The 14,837-nt window shown below is 35.3% G+C and overlaps 1 protein-coding gene across 1 annotated transcript in view; it reads right to left on the bottom strand.

The window, feature by feature from the left end:
* LOC145687413 (uncharacterized) overlaps positions 1-4,764 on the bottom strand; it is an 85,619-nt gene extending 80,855 nt beyond the window's left edge. Inside the window, exon 1 of the mRNA XM_081760871.1 lies at positions 4,550-4,764. Within this exon, the coding sequence (XP_081616997.1) occupies positions 4,550-4,626 (77 nt within the window). The 5' untranslated portion in view covers positions 4,627-4,764. The remainder of the gene's footprint in view (positions 1-4,549) is intronic.
* Positions 4,765-14,837: the final 10,073 nt, after the last annotated feature.

The following is a 14,837-nucleotide window of genomic DNA, read 5'->3' as shown; positions in this document are numbered from 1 at the left end:
AATATCATTTTCAACTGCTAGTTTAATAAGTTATCAATCTCATTTTCACCTGCGAGCTCCTATTCTACCCAAACACACAAAGAACATCGCAATTTCAGTCGGAATTCGTGGGTTTTGGGACTTGTTTTGTACCCTTCCTAACTTCGGCCTTTTCTAAACCCATATTTGTCTCGCACGATTGGGCTTACTATGATTACCGTTATTTAATTCCATCCGCTACATTTTATCTATGATGTCAGTACGGAATTCGAAGGAATTCTTGTAAAAATTTTGCTTGCATTCTCCGTTCCTATCACTTTTCTCTAACTGTTTTCTGTATTTCGTCATCTCGCAATTTCTTAAAAGGAATTACAGTAGAGCATCGATTATCCGAACGTCGGTCAACCGAATGACCGCTTAACCGAACTGTGTACTCGCTCGCTTAAAGGATTTTTTTAAACGTTAATTTTGTGTACTGTGTGTATTGTTCATGCAAAATGCGTATGTAATATGTACATATTTTTGTTTAATAAACTGTACCACATACTATATATTCCTACTAAAGTTGCCTTTGTACGTTACTTTGTAATACTTAAAGAGATGCCTGTTTTTATGAATAAATTTACTGTACAGTACTTCTTTTTGGCAAATAAACATGTACAGTTCGATTATCCGAACACCCATGTCCCCCAATTACTTCGGATAATCGACGCTCTACTGTAATATCAATTTAAAATAAAGCATCTCTTACAAATACTCAAATTGTATTTTACATTAATACAACACAAAGTGACGCATTGTGGTCTGGGAGGGAGGGGGCACAGAAAATTTAGGGTGGGCCACGCCTCTCCTTAGTTGCGGGCTTACTGACTTTTACAAGCTCTCTCCTTACACTCGCAGTAGTTCTAAACAGTAATGATTTCAGATAACCTCTAGTGGGACTGAATAAACAGGGGTGGAAATAGTACTGTGAAAAACAATGGTAAACTCAGACTGAGTCCAATCGGAGAAATGCTTTGGAGATTTTCCCCTTGGGAGTCCATAAATCATCGCTCCATACGAAATCTCTCCGTGGGCCATATCAACAATCGTATTCAAGTGTCCATATTTTCACAGTACTACTTTTTACCTTCCTTGTATTGAAAGTACTCCCGGAGAAAATCTAAAATCATCATCAGCTGTACGCAATGTGTCGGCGCATATCCTGGTGATGAAGGTTACAAAGAAACAAAATTATACACTTTTTTTATTTGCTGCAATCTGAACAACCGATACCGGTAGGTGCACTTAAGAGATCCTCTTCTTTTTTATTTTTTTTTTTATTTTTTTATTTTTTTTAAGTACATTTTCCGATTAATTTTCTGTTCTAGTTCTTGCACGTATTGTTGAAGGAATTGCGTTTAGTTTGGAAGGGAATAATATGTAGGCTCAATATCGTACAGCCTATTTGTCTACAGAGTAGGCCTATTTCTAATTCTCACTCTTGTTCTTTCACACTAGCTCTCTGATTTTCTGTTTTTAGCTCCCGGTTAACTTCATGGGAGCTTACAGTTTAAATACATGTGTGAGTGAATGTGTGGTGGGGTGTACTTTATTTATCGATAACCACTGACAGGATCTAAACCTAATTTGGTGGGCTAAAGAATGAAGGCTGCTATATTTGGTGACCGACGTTGTCAGTGACAGTCTCGGGTCGAGTTGTATTGATACTTTATTTCTCGGTAACTATTTGTCCGCATCTAAACTACATTTGGTGAGCAAGTAGCCCTTCGTGCCTCGGCTCGGCTTCGCTTGTATGTAGTACTTTATTCCTAGACAATGGCGTATTTAGGATTTTGTTTCGGGGAGGCTATGCACAACATGGGGAAGCAGAAGGGGCAGTTGCCCACCTGAGTTTGAGAATTAAATATATTTTAATCGATTGTCTACTAATATACTAGGAAAAAATGTGAAACCCGTATGTCGATAGAGCATCTTACCTCTCCTCCAGGCAAGAGCTCCTTCGTGGCTAAGCGGTTAGCGTACGCGCCTTTGGAGACCCGGGTTCGATTCCCGGCGGGAGCTCATGTGGTTCGGATCCCACGTTAATCAGTAGGTCCACGTCTCATATGACCTTGCTGCTGAACGGGACGTTAAACTCAAAATCAACTCAACCCTCCTCCAGGCAAATCTGAAATGACTCTCCTGCAAACACACGTTGAATATTTGTAATCGCATTTCACTTTAACTGATTTCATTTTAGAAAAAAAAAATGGAATATGCCTGACAGAAATATGCCTGACACCTGAAAGAAAATGTGAAGACAAGTTGAAGCTGAAATATACTGATTGTAGTTTTAATGGCAAGAATTGCAGACTGGTGAATCTTGTGATATGATAAACACAAAAATTTAGCAGTGAGCCTAACATTTTATTCTATTCATAGAAGAAAAAAGAAGCACCCTCTTGTCCCACTTAATTTCCCGGGCTACTTATTCCCCCTCTTGATTTTCTTCAATTCAATAACTAAAATATGTAAATATTCCTTTGCTATAATATCTAAAGTCCTGTTATGTTGATATCCGTGCAAGTTGGTATGGAACACTAGTTTTGCTTACCAGCTCGTCTTAGTTTTGGTGTCACTGACGAGGGCTGATTTGAATCACAGCTAACAACGGTCAAAAGTATGATAACAGAAACGAAAGAAAGAGGAAAAAGAACACAATTCTTACGTGGAATGAAATTTGACAAAAACAGTGTTATTCCTGAACAAAGAGCGTAAGAAAATGGAGTCAATAAAATTCTTACAAATGGTATAAGAATTATTTTTGTTATAAGAATTATTATAAGAAGGATTATTTTTGTACATGGAATGCGGAAAACAAACAAATTTATTTCGGGGGCTTCAGCCCAATAGCCCTCCTAAATATGCCACTGCTTCTAGGTAACTACTGAGCAGATCTGAAAGAAATTTGGTGTGGGCAAGTAGTTTGGCAATAGAGATCGTTTTCCACAGCTTTGCATGCCAGGAATTTCTGAGAGTTCGGTTTACCGACTGTGTTCCGCTTCTTTATCTTCCCCTAAAACCAAGGGAAAGGAAAAATTAATTGTCTACTCCTATTCTATCTCTAGTGGCCTAAATACCCTGCTTAACTCTGCTAGGCAAATGGGTTAGAACTTGAATTGGGCACAACATACATACAGACATCACAACAAGACATATTTACACTATGTCTGAATGTTCTTCTCGATGACAAGTTCTAGCCCATCTACCCTCATATAGCTAGGCATGGGTATTAAACCCATTTACGCATGTTTAGGGTTAGTGGCGTAACTTGAAGCTTCAGCGCCTCCGCAGCTCTTAATTATGCGCTCTACTTTCTATATTTTTGCGCCCCTGGAGTTCGAGCGCGCCCCCGCGCCGCAGGGGTTGCGGGGCTGCTATTTACGCCTATGTTTAGGGTAACAAATTTCTTTCCGTGTGGTCCAAAAAGGGTTATGACTGGAAATTAAGAGATGAAGTACAGGAATAGGATAAAAACAGGGGCGTCATTTAGGGGGGCAGGGAGGGGCATTTCCCCCCCTGAATTTGAGATGTATATAGATTTTATCAATAGAATAGTAGTAAATCAGTGAAAAACGCGAAATTTTACTTATATCAAGGGGTCTTACCCCCCAAGCAAAATCTGAAATGACGCTCCTGGATAAAAATTAGGATTTGTGATACCCCGTGTAAAAATGAAATGGAATATTTAAGTTTTACGTCCCACGTTTATGCTAACTAGGCTCAAGGAGACGGAGGCGGTGATGATTAGAAATGAATGAACTGGTGGAATGAAGAAAGTGGGAGGAAACGGCAGAACCCTGAGAAACCCAAGCACACAGTGTTTGTCCACTATAGAGTTGACTTGACTTGAGCTAGGGTCTAACTAAGAACCCCATGCACCATAGATGAACGCTCTACCATTGAGCCACCGCGCCCCTCCGGATGCCATGTTAGAAGACATCATTCATTGTCATATTTTACTGTTGATTCATTATGCAGACATTAATACTCCTCCGATATAAAGCACTCAGTCTTCCTATACTATCAAAGCGCAAGAATCGCCAATAATATTAATAATAATGTTATTTATTGATTTTTGTGCCACACTTTTGAAAATAAATCGCGGCACTACTGGAAAACAAAAACTACATGTAGCCTATTTAAGGCACAATCACACACACACACACACACACACAAAACTTACAATCTTACGCGATCGGTTAATACCTTTTCTAAAAAATAAATCTACTAACCGCTAATAGTACTTCCAATTCTAAATCTACATAGAAAAAAACAACAAATAAATAATAAAATAATCTGAATATGAAACAGTAATATCGAACGAAAAATAAATAGCTTTAAGTTGATACGTAAGTGCAATATACTACTAAATCAATAACTACATTATCTTGCGTATCTACTAGTTCAATTGATTCAGACTTGAACTACATATTAGGTATATTGGTATTAAAGTTTTTAACACGTGGTAATTCAATTCTTTACCATTTGCAGGTAGGGCTATTTATGAATTTCAATATGGACTCACCAGGGAAATCGATCAGTCCAAAAATTGTATAATAAAGCTTCCAAATTATGCTCGCGTTCGCAATAGTAGCAAGACATCTCTACGGGTTCAGTAGAAAACCTTATTAAAAGAAAAGCAATTTTCTTTTATCAGGCTGTAAGGTCACGTTGAAAAACACCTTCCCGTCCCGTTCCCAACAGCACAACAACCTCAGGAAAGAGATTATGAACTTGTGAGCCAGCCAGAGACGCAGAGAGGTGAAAGCGGTGAATGCGTCTCTGATACGAACTATCGGGAAAATCCCTTCGGCTCGTACGAAGTAGCGCGCAGCCAAATCTACCACTCATTCAAAGACACGAAGTCAACTCTCCTTCAGGGGTGTCCATGTGTCCATGATGTAGTTTTGGGGGAGGAGAGTTATAATTTTTCGTTGGAAATAGGAAATATAACTTTACGTATACTATAATGATGATTTTGAGAACGCTGTGAAGCATCAATAAGTAAAAACAAATATATTTAGATTGATAGCTAAAGTTTATACATTTATTGAGAAGACAAAAAAAAAAAAAAAAAAAAAAAAACCAAAATTGAATAAAGGAAGGTATCTTGGTTTTATCACAAGCAACTCGGTCTCCTCTACTACTTTTGAGAGGAAGTGTAAATGCTAAATTTGGGATGAAATTGGAAAATTACATATTTGGGGGTAAGAATGGTAAATTTAACGGGAATAGGGGCCAAGCACTTTATTATTATTATTATTATTATTATTATTATTATTATTATTATTATTATTATTATTATTATTATTATTATTATTATTATTATTATTATTATTATTATTACGCATTCAGTTGCAAGAATGTGGACTTTTAAAGGTAGGTGGCTTGCCAAGTTTTTTTCCCCTTTAAACAAGATTGTACTTCAATTTTTGTGTGAATACTAAATAAAATCTCTTTTCTCCTTATGGTGTATAAGAAATAGGATAGGTACTTCAAATCAATATTTCATGAGAGCTATCAAGAACGATCGGGACAAACCAAGTGGAAACACAGGTCATTCTAAAACAAAATCGGGATTCTCCCGGAAAAAAAAATCTGGCAGTGGTGATTAAGAAGAGTCAGCAAATTCCAGAATTATCACGCTAGTATGATAATTAATTGTACGACGCTCGAATAAGATTTCCAACCAGGTTCACCAATAGTTTAGTGTTATACTCTTAAAATATTTAAAGATGCAAAAGAACTATACGTATTGTTTTTTTTTTTTTATTTTGTATAACAAATTTAAAATATTCCAGTATTTCTTTTTTTTTTAGATGAATAAATGAATTTATTTTCGTTTATGCGTTTTCTAACTAAATAATAACTTTAGTTTGTAAAATACTCTCCCATGGATATTATTTTGAATAATTTAAACCAAAAGTGAATTATTTTGTGTGCATGTATAATTACCGTATATGCAGTTCGATTTTTATGTGACATCTGAAATAAATAAATTTAGATTATAGGGCTAGTGTAAAACGTGACCACTGAAAGATCTAGTATTATTATCGTATAAAGCAGTCCGATACGATAATAATCTCAACCGATGTTTCGCGACATGCTGGTGTGTCACGCAGTCCCCTAAGGTGTGTTGCAAAATTTTAAAATTTTTAAATTATGAAGAATTTAACAATAATGAGTCAAAATCGAGATAAACTGTACTAGTCAATACCTTCAGCGGTACCAATAATGCTCATTGCTACATAGAGTCATTATAAAAACTCATTGGTTTCTCTATTATAATAGTTATTATTATTATTATTATTATTATTATTATTATTATTATTATTATTATTATTATTATTATTATTATTATTATTATTATAAGCAAATAAACCTAAGAGCTAGAACGTTATACTTGATCAATGCAGTGGTGTATACCTACTTTTGGACCACCCTGTATAGTACCTTGAAATTTTGAATAATTATTCCTTTTGTATTGTAGACTGGAAATAAGACGAGGTTTCGGGAATTGCACAATTGCATATTGTAAAGAAGGATGGGACTTTTCTTTCTTTCTTTTTTTTTTAAAAATTTCCCCAGATCTCTAATACTGTAAGGCAGAGAACCTTGAATTTTTGTATAAATATTTCCCAAATATCCCCACTGGTTGTAAATAAGATAAGGTTTCAGGAATTGCGTATGCTAAGGAAAGATGGGGGGAGGACCATTTTTCGTTTTGCGTTCGCCAGATCTCTATGTAAGGCGGAGAAAGTAGAAATTTTGTATAAATGTTCTCCTTGCGCCCTAGACTGTAAAAAGAAAGAGGTTTTGGGAATTGCATATCCATAGGGGCGTTTGCTTGTTTGTATTTTTCAGTTCTATTCAATATCAAATATAACACAGGGAAAGGAAGAGATGAAAATATTGTCCGCGGTAATGCATGGGGTTAAACTGTATAATTTGGGAATTCTTTGTTACATTTCATGAAAATATCCACAAAGGGCAGTTTACCTTTTTTTTTCATTCCCTCAAATACGATTTATTTGATTTTGTTGATATTTCGTAAACAATGTATGGCAGAAGTCATTTCTCATAAATAAATTTTAAAAAATCACAATAGGTAGTTCTTGAATTTTCTTCAAATGAAGTTTTCCGCAATCACTTAGTAATTTTATTCGTCTTTCACAAATAAATGCTTCACTAATAACGACAGCATAATATGGAAGTTTCCGAAATTGGAGCGAGATATTTTAGTGCAGTAGCCCATGCCTTTTATTGGTATTTCATGTATCATTGTAGCCTGCATGTTATAACAAAGAATTTTATTGTGCTTATTCCAGTAGTTCTCAAAGTGGGGGTTCGCTGGACCTAGACAGGGAGTCCGCGACGCCTAAAAATTGAAATGTTTTAATAAAATGAAATTCACAGCTATTATGTAAGAAGTATTTTTAAGATTAAGAAACTACAGCTGAGAGCAGTAGGAGTACAAAACAATAACTATTCATCATTTCCAGTGCTTAAGAAGTTCATTGATTCTTCAGGTGAAAAAAATCCTCTACTGAAATGCCCAAAACACTTGTAGGCAGTGGCGTATTTAAAGGGCTTCCGGGCTTAAGGCTCCCCGAATTTTTATTTACTGTATTAAAGTATATGAAATATCCTGCAGAATTTTCACATTTCCAGTAATAAAGTTAGGAACCCCCCCCCCTCCGAAACAAATCGTAAATACGCCACTGCTTGAAGGACATTTGAAAGCATTAGCTACAAGTTTTCGAGAATATTTCCCTGTCCCACAACCTGTAATGGTTGGATTAAAAATCCTTTCATTAATGTAGAAATCCGTGACATATTCGTGGAAAAATATAAAAGAAAATGAATTTTGTAGCTTTTGGTTGCATGTGCGCTGTGAGTATGAAGAGCTGTCTAAAAAGGCACTGCAACATTTGATGTCTTTCTCTACCACTTACTTATGTGAGCAGACCTTTTCTACTCCTTGCAGAATTAAAACCTTAAAGCGAAATCGTCTTAATGTGGAATTTGATCTAAGATTGATGACGACAAAACTTATTCCAGATTTCAATGCAATTATGGAAAAACAAAGAATATCATTCCTCACATTAGTGGCTCCACATTTGAGAACATTGTTTATTAAGTGGATTTCCTTTTTTTTTAAAAAAAAAAAAAAAAAAAGACATTGAGTTTCAGTCTTGAAAGTTACTATATTTTCATTTTCAATTAAAATTTCGTTCACTAGGAAACAATCATGTATCTTTAGAATAAATTATTTATCTTGATCTTTTCTTGTCAGTGGTAATTCTAATTAGTATATAGTTTTAATACCATGTGAAATTTCAGATAGCATTGCAAGGGGGTCCGCAGATCACTTTCCGAATGAACAGGGGTCTGTGTTATCGGAAAGTTTGAGAATCACTGGCATATTCCATAACAGCTCGCGGAGGTGATAAATCATAGGGTCTATTCAAGTTTTTTTTTTTTTTTTTGTATGTGTGTTTTGATTTAAAACTGTAAAATTGCTACTTCTGAGCCGTAGTGTACGATTATATTTGATTCCAAGACCGTATTCCATAAACCTACATTATATATATATATATATATATATATATATATATATATATATATATATATATATATATATATATATATATAGAGAGAGAGAGAGAGAGAGAGAGAGAGAGAGAGAGAGACCTATATATATATAGACCCCTATATATAGGGTGAGCAAAATTCTTCATCCTGATGATCAACTATATGTGAACGCTAGTGTATAAGCACTATTCATGATTTGTTTTCACAACTAAAATATTCATTTTCACAGTATTTCTTAAAATTATTCTTTTAATTTCATGTTTCTCTTCAGCTGAAAACTGTGATTAGTGGATTCTTTTTATGGGTCTGTATACTTCCATACAATTAAGCAGTCATATTTATCCTGAAGTAGAAAAATATATGCGTACATAATATAGTCTTATACACGGTGCTACAGAAATGGAATTGAGTTGATTTTGAGTTTAACGTCCCTTGCAGCAGTGAGGCTATATGACACGGGACCTACTGATTAACATGAGCTCCCACCGGGAATCGAACCCGAGGTGTTACAGAAATGTTTCACAATATTTTAAGAATAGATTTCTCACTTCAAAATAAGAAAAACGATCATATGGACCTGTGCTCAAAAGTGGATAGTTTCAGAGTTATAGAGTGCCGAAAGTGTGTCAAAATTGAATTTTAAAAGTTCATAGCTTCACTACTATGGGACCTATCGTAGTCGGGTCAAGACATCGCTGAGGAACTGGTATGTGAACTATCCAAATATTCATTTTTTGGAACCTCCAATACTTGCACACCAAATTTTACAAAGGTAAGTGGAGAGTGATTAAGTAGGCCCTACTTCCAAATAGCCTCTCTAAAAATGATTGTGCAAGTACCGGAGGTTCTGAAAAATGGATATTTGGATAGTTCACATACTAGTTTGTGAGTGATGCCTTGACCCGACTACGACCAATCCTATAGGCCTAGCAGTTATATATATATATATATATATATATATATATATATATATATATATATATATATATATATATATATATATATATATATATATATATATATATATATATATATATATATATATATATATATATATATACAGTTTCGGCACCCTATAACTACGAAACTATGCACTTCCGACCACAGGTCATATGAACTTTTTTATTTTATTTATTTATTTATTTATTTTTGTGAGGAATCTATTCCCAAAATATTGTGAGAAACTTTTGAAACATCCTGTAGATAGTAATATATACCCTTTTGCTCCTTTTTTTTTTAATTATTGTTTTCAAATATTGGAAATACTGTACTTATAGATAAATATTTTACCATAGAATTCGTGTATATGCTCAGTACTCAAGGAGCAACTTTTGAAAAAACATGAAATGAAATGAAACTTTTGCTCCCCATGGTAAGCTTTACAGGCTAAAGGCGAACGTTACTGTCCGTGGTAACACGCGACGGTAATTCCTAGTAGGCCTAATGAATGAATTGTGTCACAATTAAAAATTTAGTCAGTTCACTTTAAAAATGTTTGTACCCCTCAAATTTATCGCTCTCTAGTTTGATTGTATAGGCCTAATTTTCAATGAGAAGTTATGCTTCCGTCCTAAATAATTTCATGGGCGCAATCTTCGCTCTAACACCCACTTGTGGACACTCCTGCAGATGTGACTACCCAAATTTAGGCCTACTTAAATACTAAATGTCGTATTAGCCTTTGAACTCTAAACCCAATGCTAATCTGTTAGTAGATAATGCGTAGATCGTAGATTATAAACATAAATTCGAAATTTTCCAGGCTTAGAGGATAACTGTCGTAATTCTGATGGTCTTCCCACGCTAAGTTCAAATAAAGACTATGATTGGACGTTTTCTCGCGGGTCACACGCATAGTTATTAATATTATTAGCAAGAAGCTTCCTTTCAATATTTCGCAGGACACGCCTCTTTCGTGCATCGACCAACTGTGGTAACTAGATGTAAAAACAAGCACTTTTTTCCTTATTGAGAAAACGCTTTGATAAAATAACTGTGTTGCAATTGGACGACACAACTTCATCATTGCGTTATGCAGTGAATCAAAGGATTTCCTCCTGTCATTGTTCACTTTTGCTTCATTTCTATCTCCCCTCCCCCACTCTCTCTCGCTATTGCATATTACTGCTGTTTACTTACAATCCAAAATGTAACTTAGCAAGAAAAGAAAAAAAAAAACGAAAGTTTTATTTAGAATATTTTTTTTAAGCGAGTAAATGCAAGCTTTTACTATTTGACATGATATGCATTTTTCGAATGTCTGTTAATATTTTGGATTTGATTTAATTTTAGCGTTCTTTTCAGCAATGAGGTTATGTAAGACGTGTATCTACAGCTTAACGTGTGATCCGAACCATATGAGATACCGCCGGGAATCGAACCCGGGTCTCCCGCGCCAAAGGCTCGTAACCACTTAACTACGAGAAACCTTGTTTATCAGTATTGTTTGTTAAATATATTGCAGTTATTATTCTTGGCGTGTGACTTTTTCGAGATTTTCCAATGAGACCTCTTGTTGGTCAGGAGTAATGAATTCTTCCTGTATTTCATAGCCTACATCATTTTGTATAACATACATTAGGGTGAACACATAAATCAAATCAAAATGAAAGGAATGATAAGCAAAGTATTTTAAATCAGTTGTTGTGAGCGGAAGCCGAATTTGTATATGGCCTTGAGCGCTACTACCATGTCCATCACATTATTTACAGTGGTGCTATTAACGTTGTAATACGGAAGTCCGCTTCGGCAGAAAATTATATTGCATACACACGACGAACTTCAATCTTATACAATGACTGGGAATTGCAGGAAATACTTTTCAGATGACGTTTTGTGAAGCAACACTTGACTCGGTGTTTATTCTTTGGTATTTTATAGCGGTTTTATTTTGCTGTGTCATTTTCATACTGTGGTTTTTATATCATTATGAAGGTTGTTTAATATCAAGTAGATAGGATGGCATGTAAAGGCATTAATTTATGAGATCAGTAACTTTTAAAACTCCATTGTTATTTACTTTAAATGGTCCAAAATCCAAATGATAAAATATTCACACACACTTTTTTTTTTTTTTTAAATAGTAACCTATTTTCTGTGTTTCAACACCTCAGCAACAATGTATGTACTGTCTATATTACATAACATAGGTTTAGAATGTTGCAAAGAACAATATATTCAAACATAAACTTTAATACAAAAGCATGTAGGAAGTGTCGTATCTAGAGTGGGGGAAGCAGGGCATGTGCCCTGGGCATTAGTGACGGAAGGATGCAAAATATCATGACGTGCCGGAAAGAAAGGTAGCTGCTATACTTTATGTCATCTCATTTTCAAAACGATCTAGTTCTCCTGTACACCTGATTACACACGATTGAATTTATCTCCTACTGTGATGCATTTGATGGGGACGTTGATTGTTGTTAACTGAAAGCTTGCTACCTGTCGTCCATAATAGCATCCCAATAGTTCACAGAAAATCCGCGCTGACTTATCATTTGTCTAATCTTGTATTCACTGGTCTGATGACAGACGTTTTAAAGCACCTGATTTTCTTTATTACTTGTGATTTTTTCCTTCTTTCCCTTTACTTTTTATCTGTATTTATTTTATTTTATTTTATTTTATTTTATTTTATTTTTTAACTATAGCAAACACATTATTCCTATTCCTGACGTGGTCTCAGTATAGCATTCCTCTCCTTCCATCCAGGTTGTCGCCTATGAAACGATCCTGATACTACTCAGATCTAACGATAGGAGACTCGAGCATGACACCTGAGTCTCTGTGTTGGTATTTTTGTTCCCAAAAACTTTGCATTGCTGATGTAAGATTTGACTGAAAACAATCCACAGTAACAAACTAAATTTCCTTTCATTTAGAAATTTTCGAGGTTAATGGCCTAGCGCAGCGTTTCCCAACCTTTTTCAACTTGCGGCACACTTGGACGTAACTTGCATTCTCGCGGCACACTCATAGACATAATAATAATAATAATAATAATAATAATAATAATAATAATAATAATAATAATAATAATAATAATAATAATAATAATAATAAGTAGTAGTAGTAGTAGTAGTTTGAACTTCGGGGCCATTTTTTGCGAGGAGGTAGTGCACATTTAAAGAGTTAATATTACAAACTGGGAGAGCGCAATGGACAGAAATAAGGGAGGAAAACCGTCTTCAAAAGTTTTCTATTCGCCACATATACTGTTCGACGCGCAAAGTTATCAAGGGACAGCGTGACAGAGTGAGTAAAGTGTGCAACTCAAGGCTCACGGGTTCGATTCTCGTTCGAATCAATCCTTGTTTTGTTTTTTGCTTTACTAATAAAGTAACCATTTGTAACTATAAATAAAATATTAATTCACCATATGTTTATAATGAATAAAACAATAAAAATTTTAAAATCTTTCAATTTGTTCCATGTTAACTAGCAAGAAAATTTAATCTATTCCGTAAATATACTGATATCACGAGTTGTATTATGGTTACGACAGTCAACGGCGCCGATTTCTCTGTAAATTTGGGGGCCCATTCATAAAAAATACATACAACAATACATGTAACAATAAAATATACATATTCATAAAAATACATGGGGCCCACATGAGCTTGGGGGGACGAGCCCCTCGACCCCCATGATTGGCGCCCTTGACGACAGTCGTTGAGTAATAAATGTTCTTGATGCTTCGTGTCTACATCTGTTGACAGTGTGCGATTTACAAAGGAGTTGAGGGAGGAAATTTCCTTTGCTAATACTGAATGTTGCTATAACCAAAGCAGATTTCCCCCTCATTCCCCTTGTAATTCTCACACTGTCAACAGATGCAGACACGAAGCTTCAAGAACACTTTTTACACAACGACTGCAGTAAGAATAATATTTACGGAAGAAATTAAATTTTGTTCCTAGTTAACATGGAACATCAAAAGAATTTACAAGTGATTGAAAATTTCTATTGTTTTATTCAATATAAATATATGGTGAATTAATATTTTACTTATAGTTACAAATGCGTACTTTATTGGTTGAAGCAAAAAAAATAGGAAAAAAAGGTTTGACTCGAACGAGAATCGAACCCAGGACCATTTGCACTTGAGTCGCTGATTCTTCTCACTCTGCCATGCTATCACTTGATAAGCTTGCTTATAGTACAATATATGCGTCGAGTAGAAAACTTTAAGACGGTTTTTCTCCGTCATTTTTGCCCATTGCGCTCTCCCAGTTTGTAATATTAACTCTTTAAATGTGCACTATCACCTCGCAAAAAATGGCCCTGAAGTTCACTTACCAAAGTGTGCCTTCTCCTTGTAAGTCTGTCATGTTGGATTGCCAAAGTGGATCAAAAGTCAATCGAGTGTGATGTGAAAGATACTCCATAGTAAAACAGGCAAGCACCAAGTTACTATGATTTAGAGCAGAAGGTTAGAGCTGTGATGCTCAAGTGATTGACATTGAACAGAATAGTATTGGACTTGTGGAGTCAACAAGAACCCAGGAAGAAATTAAATGAAATCTTTCAGTTTGACGTCCCATGATTATATCCATTAGACTAAGGGAGATCGATGATTAAGACAAGTGAGTGATTATAGAAGAATCAGTGGGATGAGAATGTGGAAGGAAATGAGAGTACCCCGAGAAAAGTGGTAATCTGCTTACATAGAATAAGTTCCATTTGTGATCCCATTGTTATGCCTTTTTTCCCGGCGTAAGCATGTGAGTTTATAGTTTCTTTCCAGGTGTATGCAAGTATAGCTATGTGTGTATATGGTTTGTGGCGTCATGTTTCTGGAACCAAACGTCTGGTATATTCTCCACTGCAGGACACAAAACTTTTTGAATCATCGCCCGGTATCGAGCCCCGTAATAGTCACTGCATTGCCATTTTCGAAGAAGTAAGGCCCAATAATTTTCTGGGACGTAACACCATACTATACCGTACTTCACAGGGTGATGTGGACGTTGGTGGATAACCTGTGGATTCTCGGTACCTCAAAACCTGCAACTTCGTTTGTTTACGTACTCTGGAAGTGGAAGTGTTCTTCGTCAATCATAATCAAATTGTCAAGAAAATACGCGTTCTCATGAACCAACTCCTGAATGCACTAGCAAATTTGAGGCGTTGAACATAATCTATTTGTTGCAGTTGTTGCACCAGTTGCACTTGTAGGAATACAGGTGCAATCGTGCAAATCATGTTTTAGAAAGCGG

The sequence above is a fragment of the Thermobia domestica genome, chromosome 1 (genome assembly GCF_964235325.1).
Source record: "Thermobia domestica chromosome 1, izTheDome1.hap1.1, whole genome shotgun sequence".
In the NCBI taxonomy this organism is placed as follows: Eukaryota; Metazoa; Arthropoda; class Insecta; order Zygentoma; family Lepismatidae; genus Thermobia; species Thermobia domestica.
This window is presented reverse-complemented; position numbering and strand designations above follow the sequence as displayed.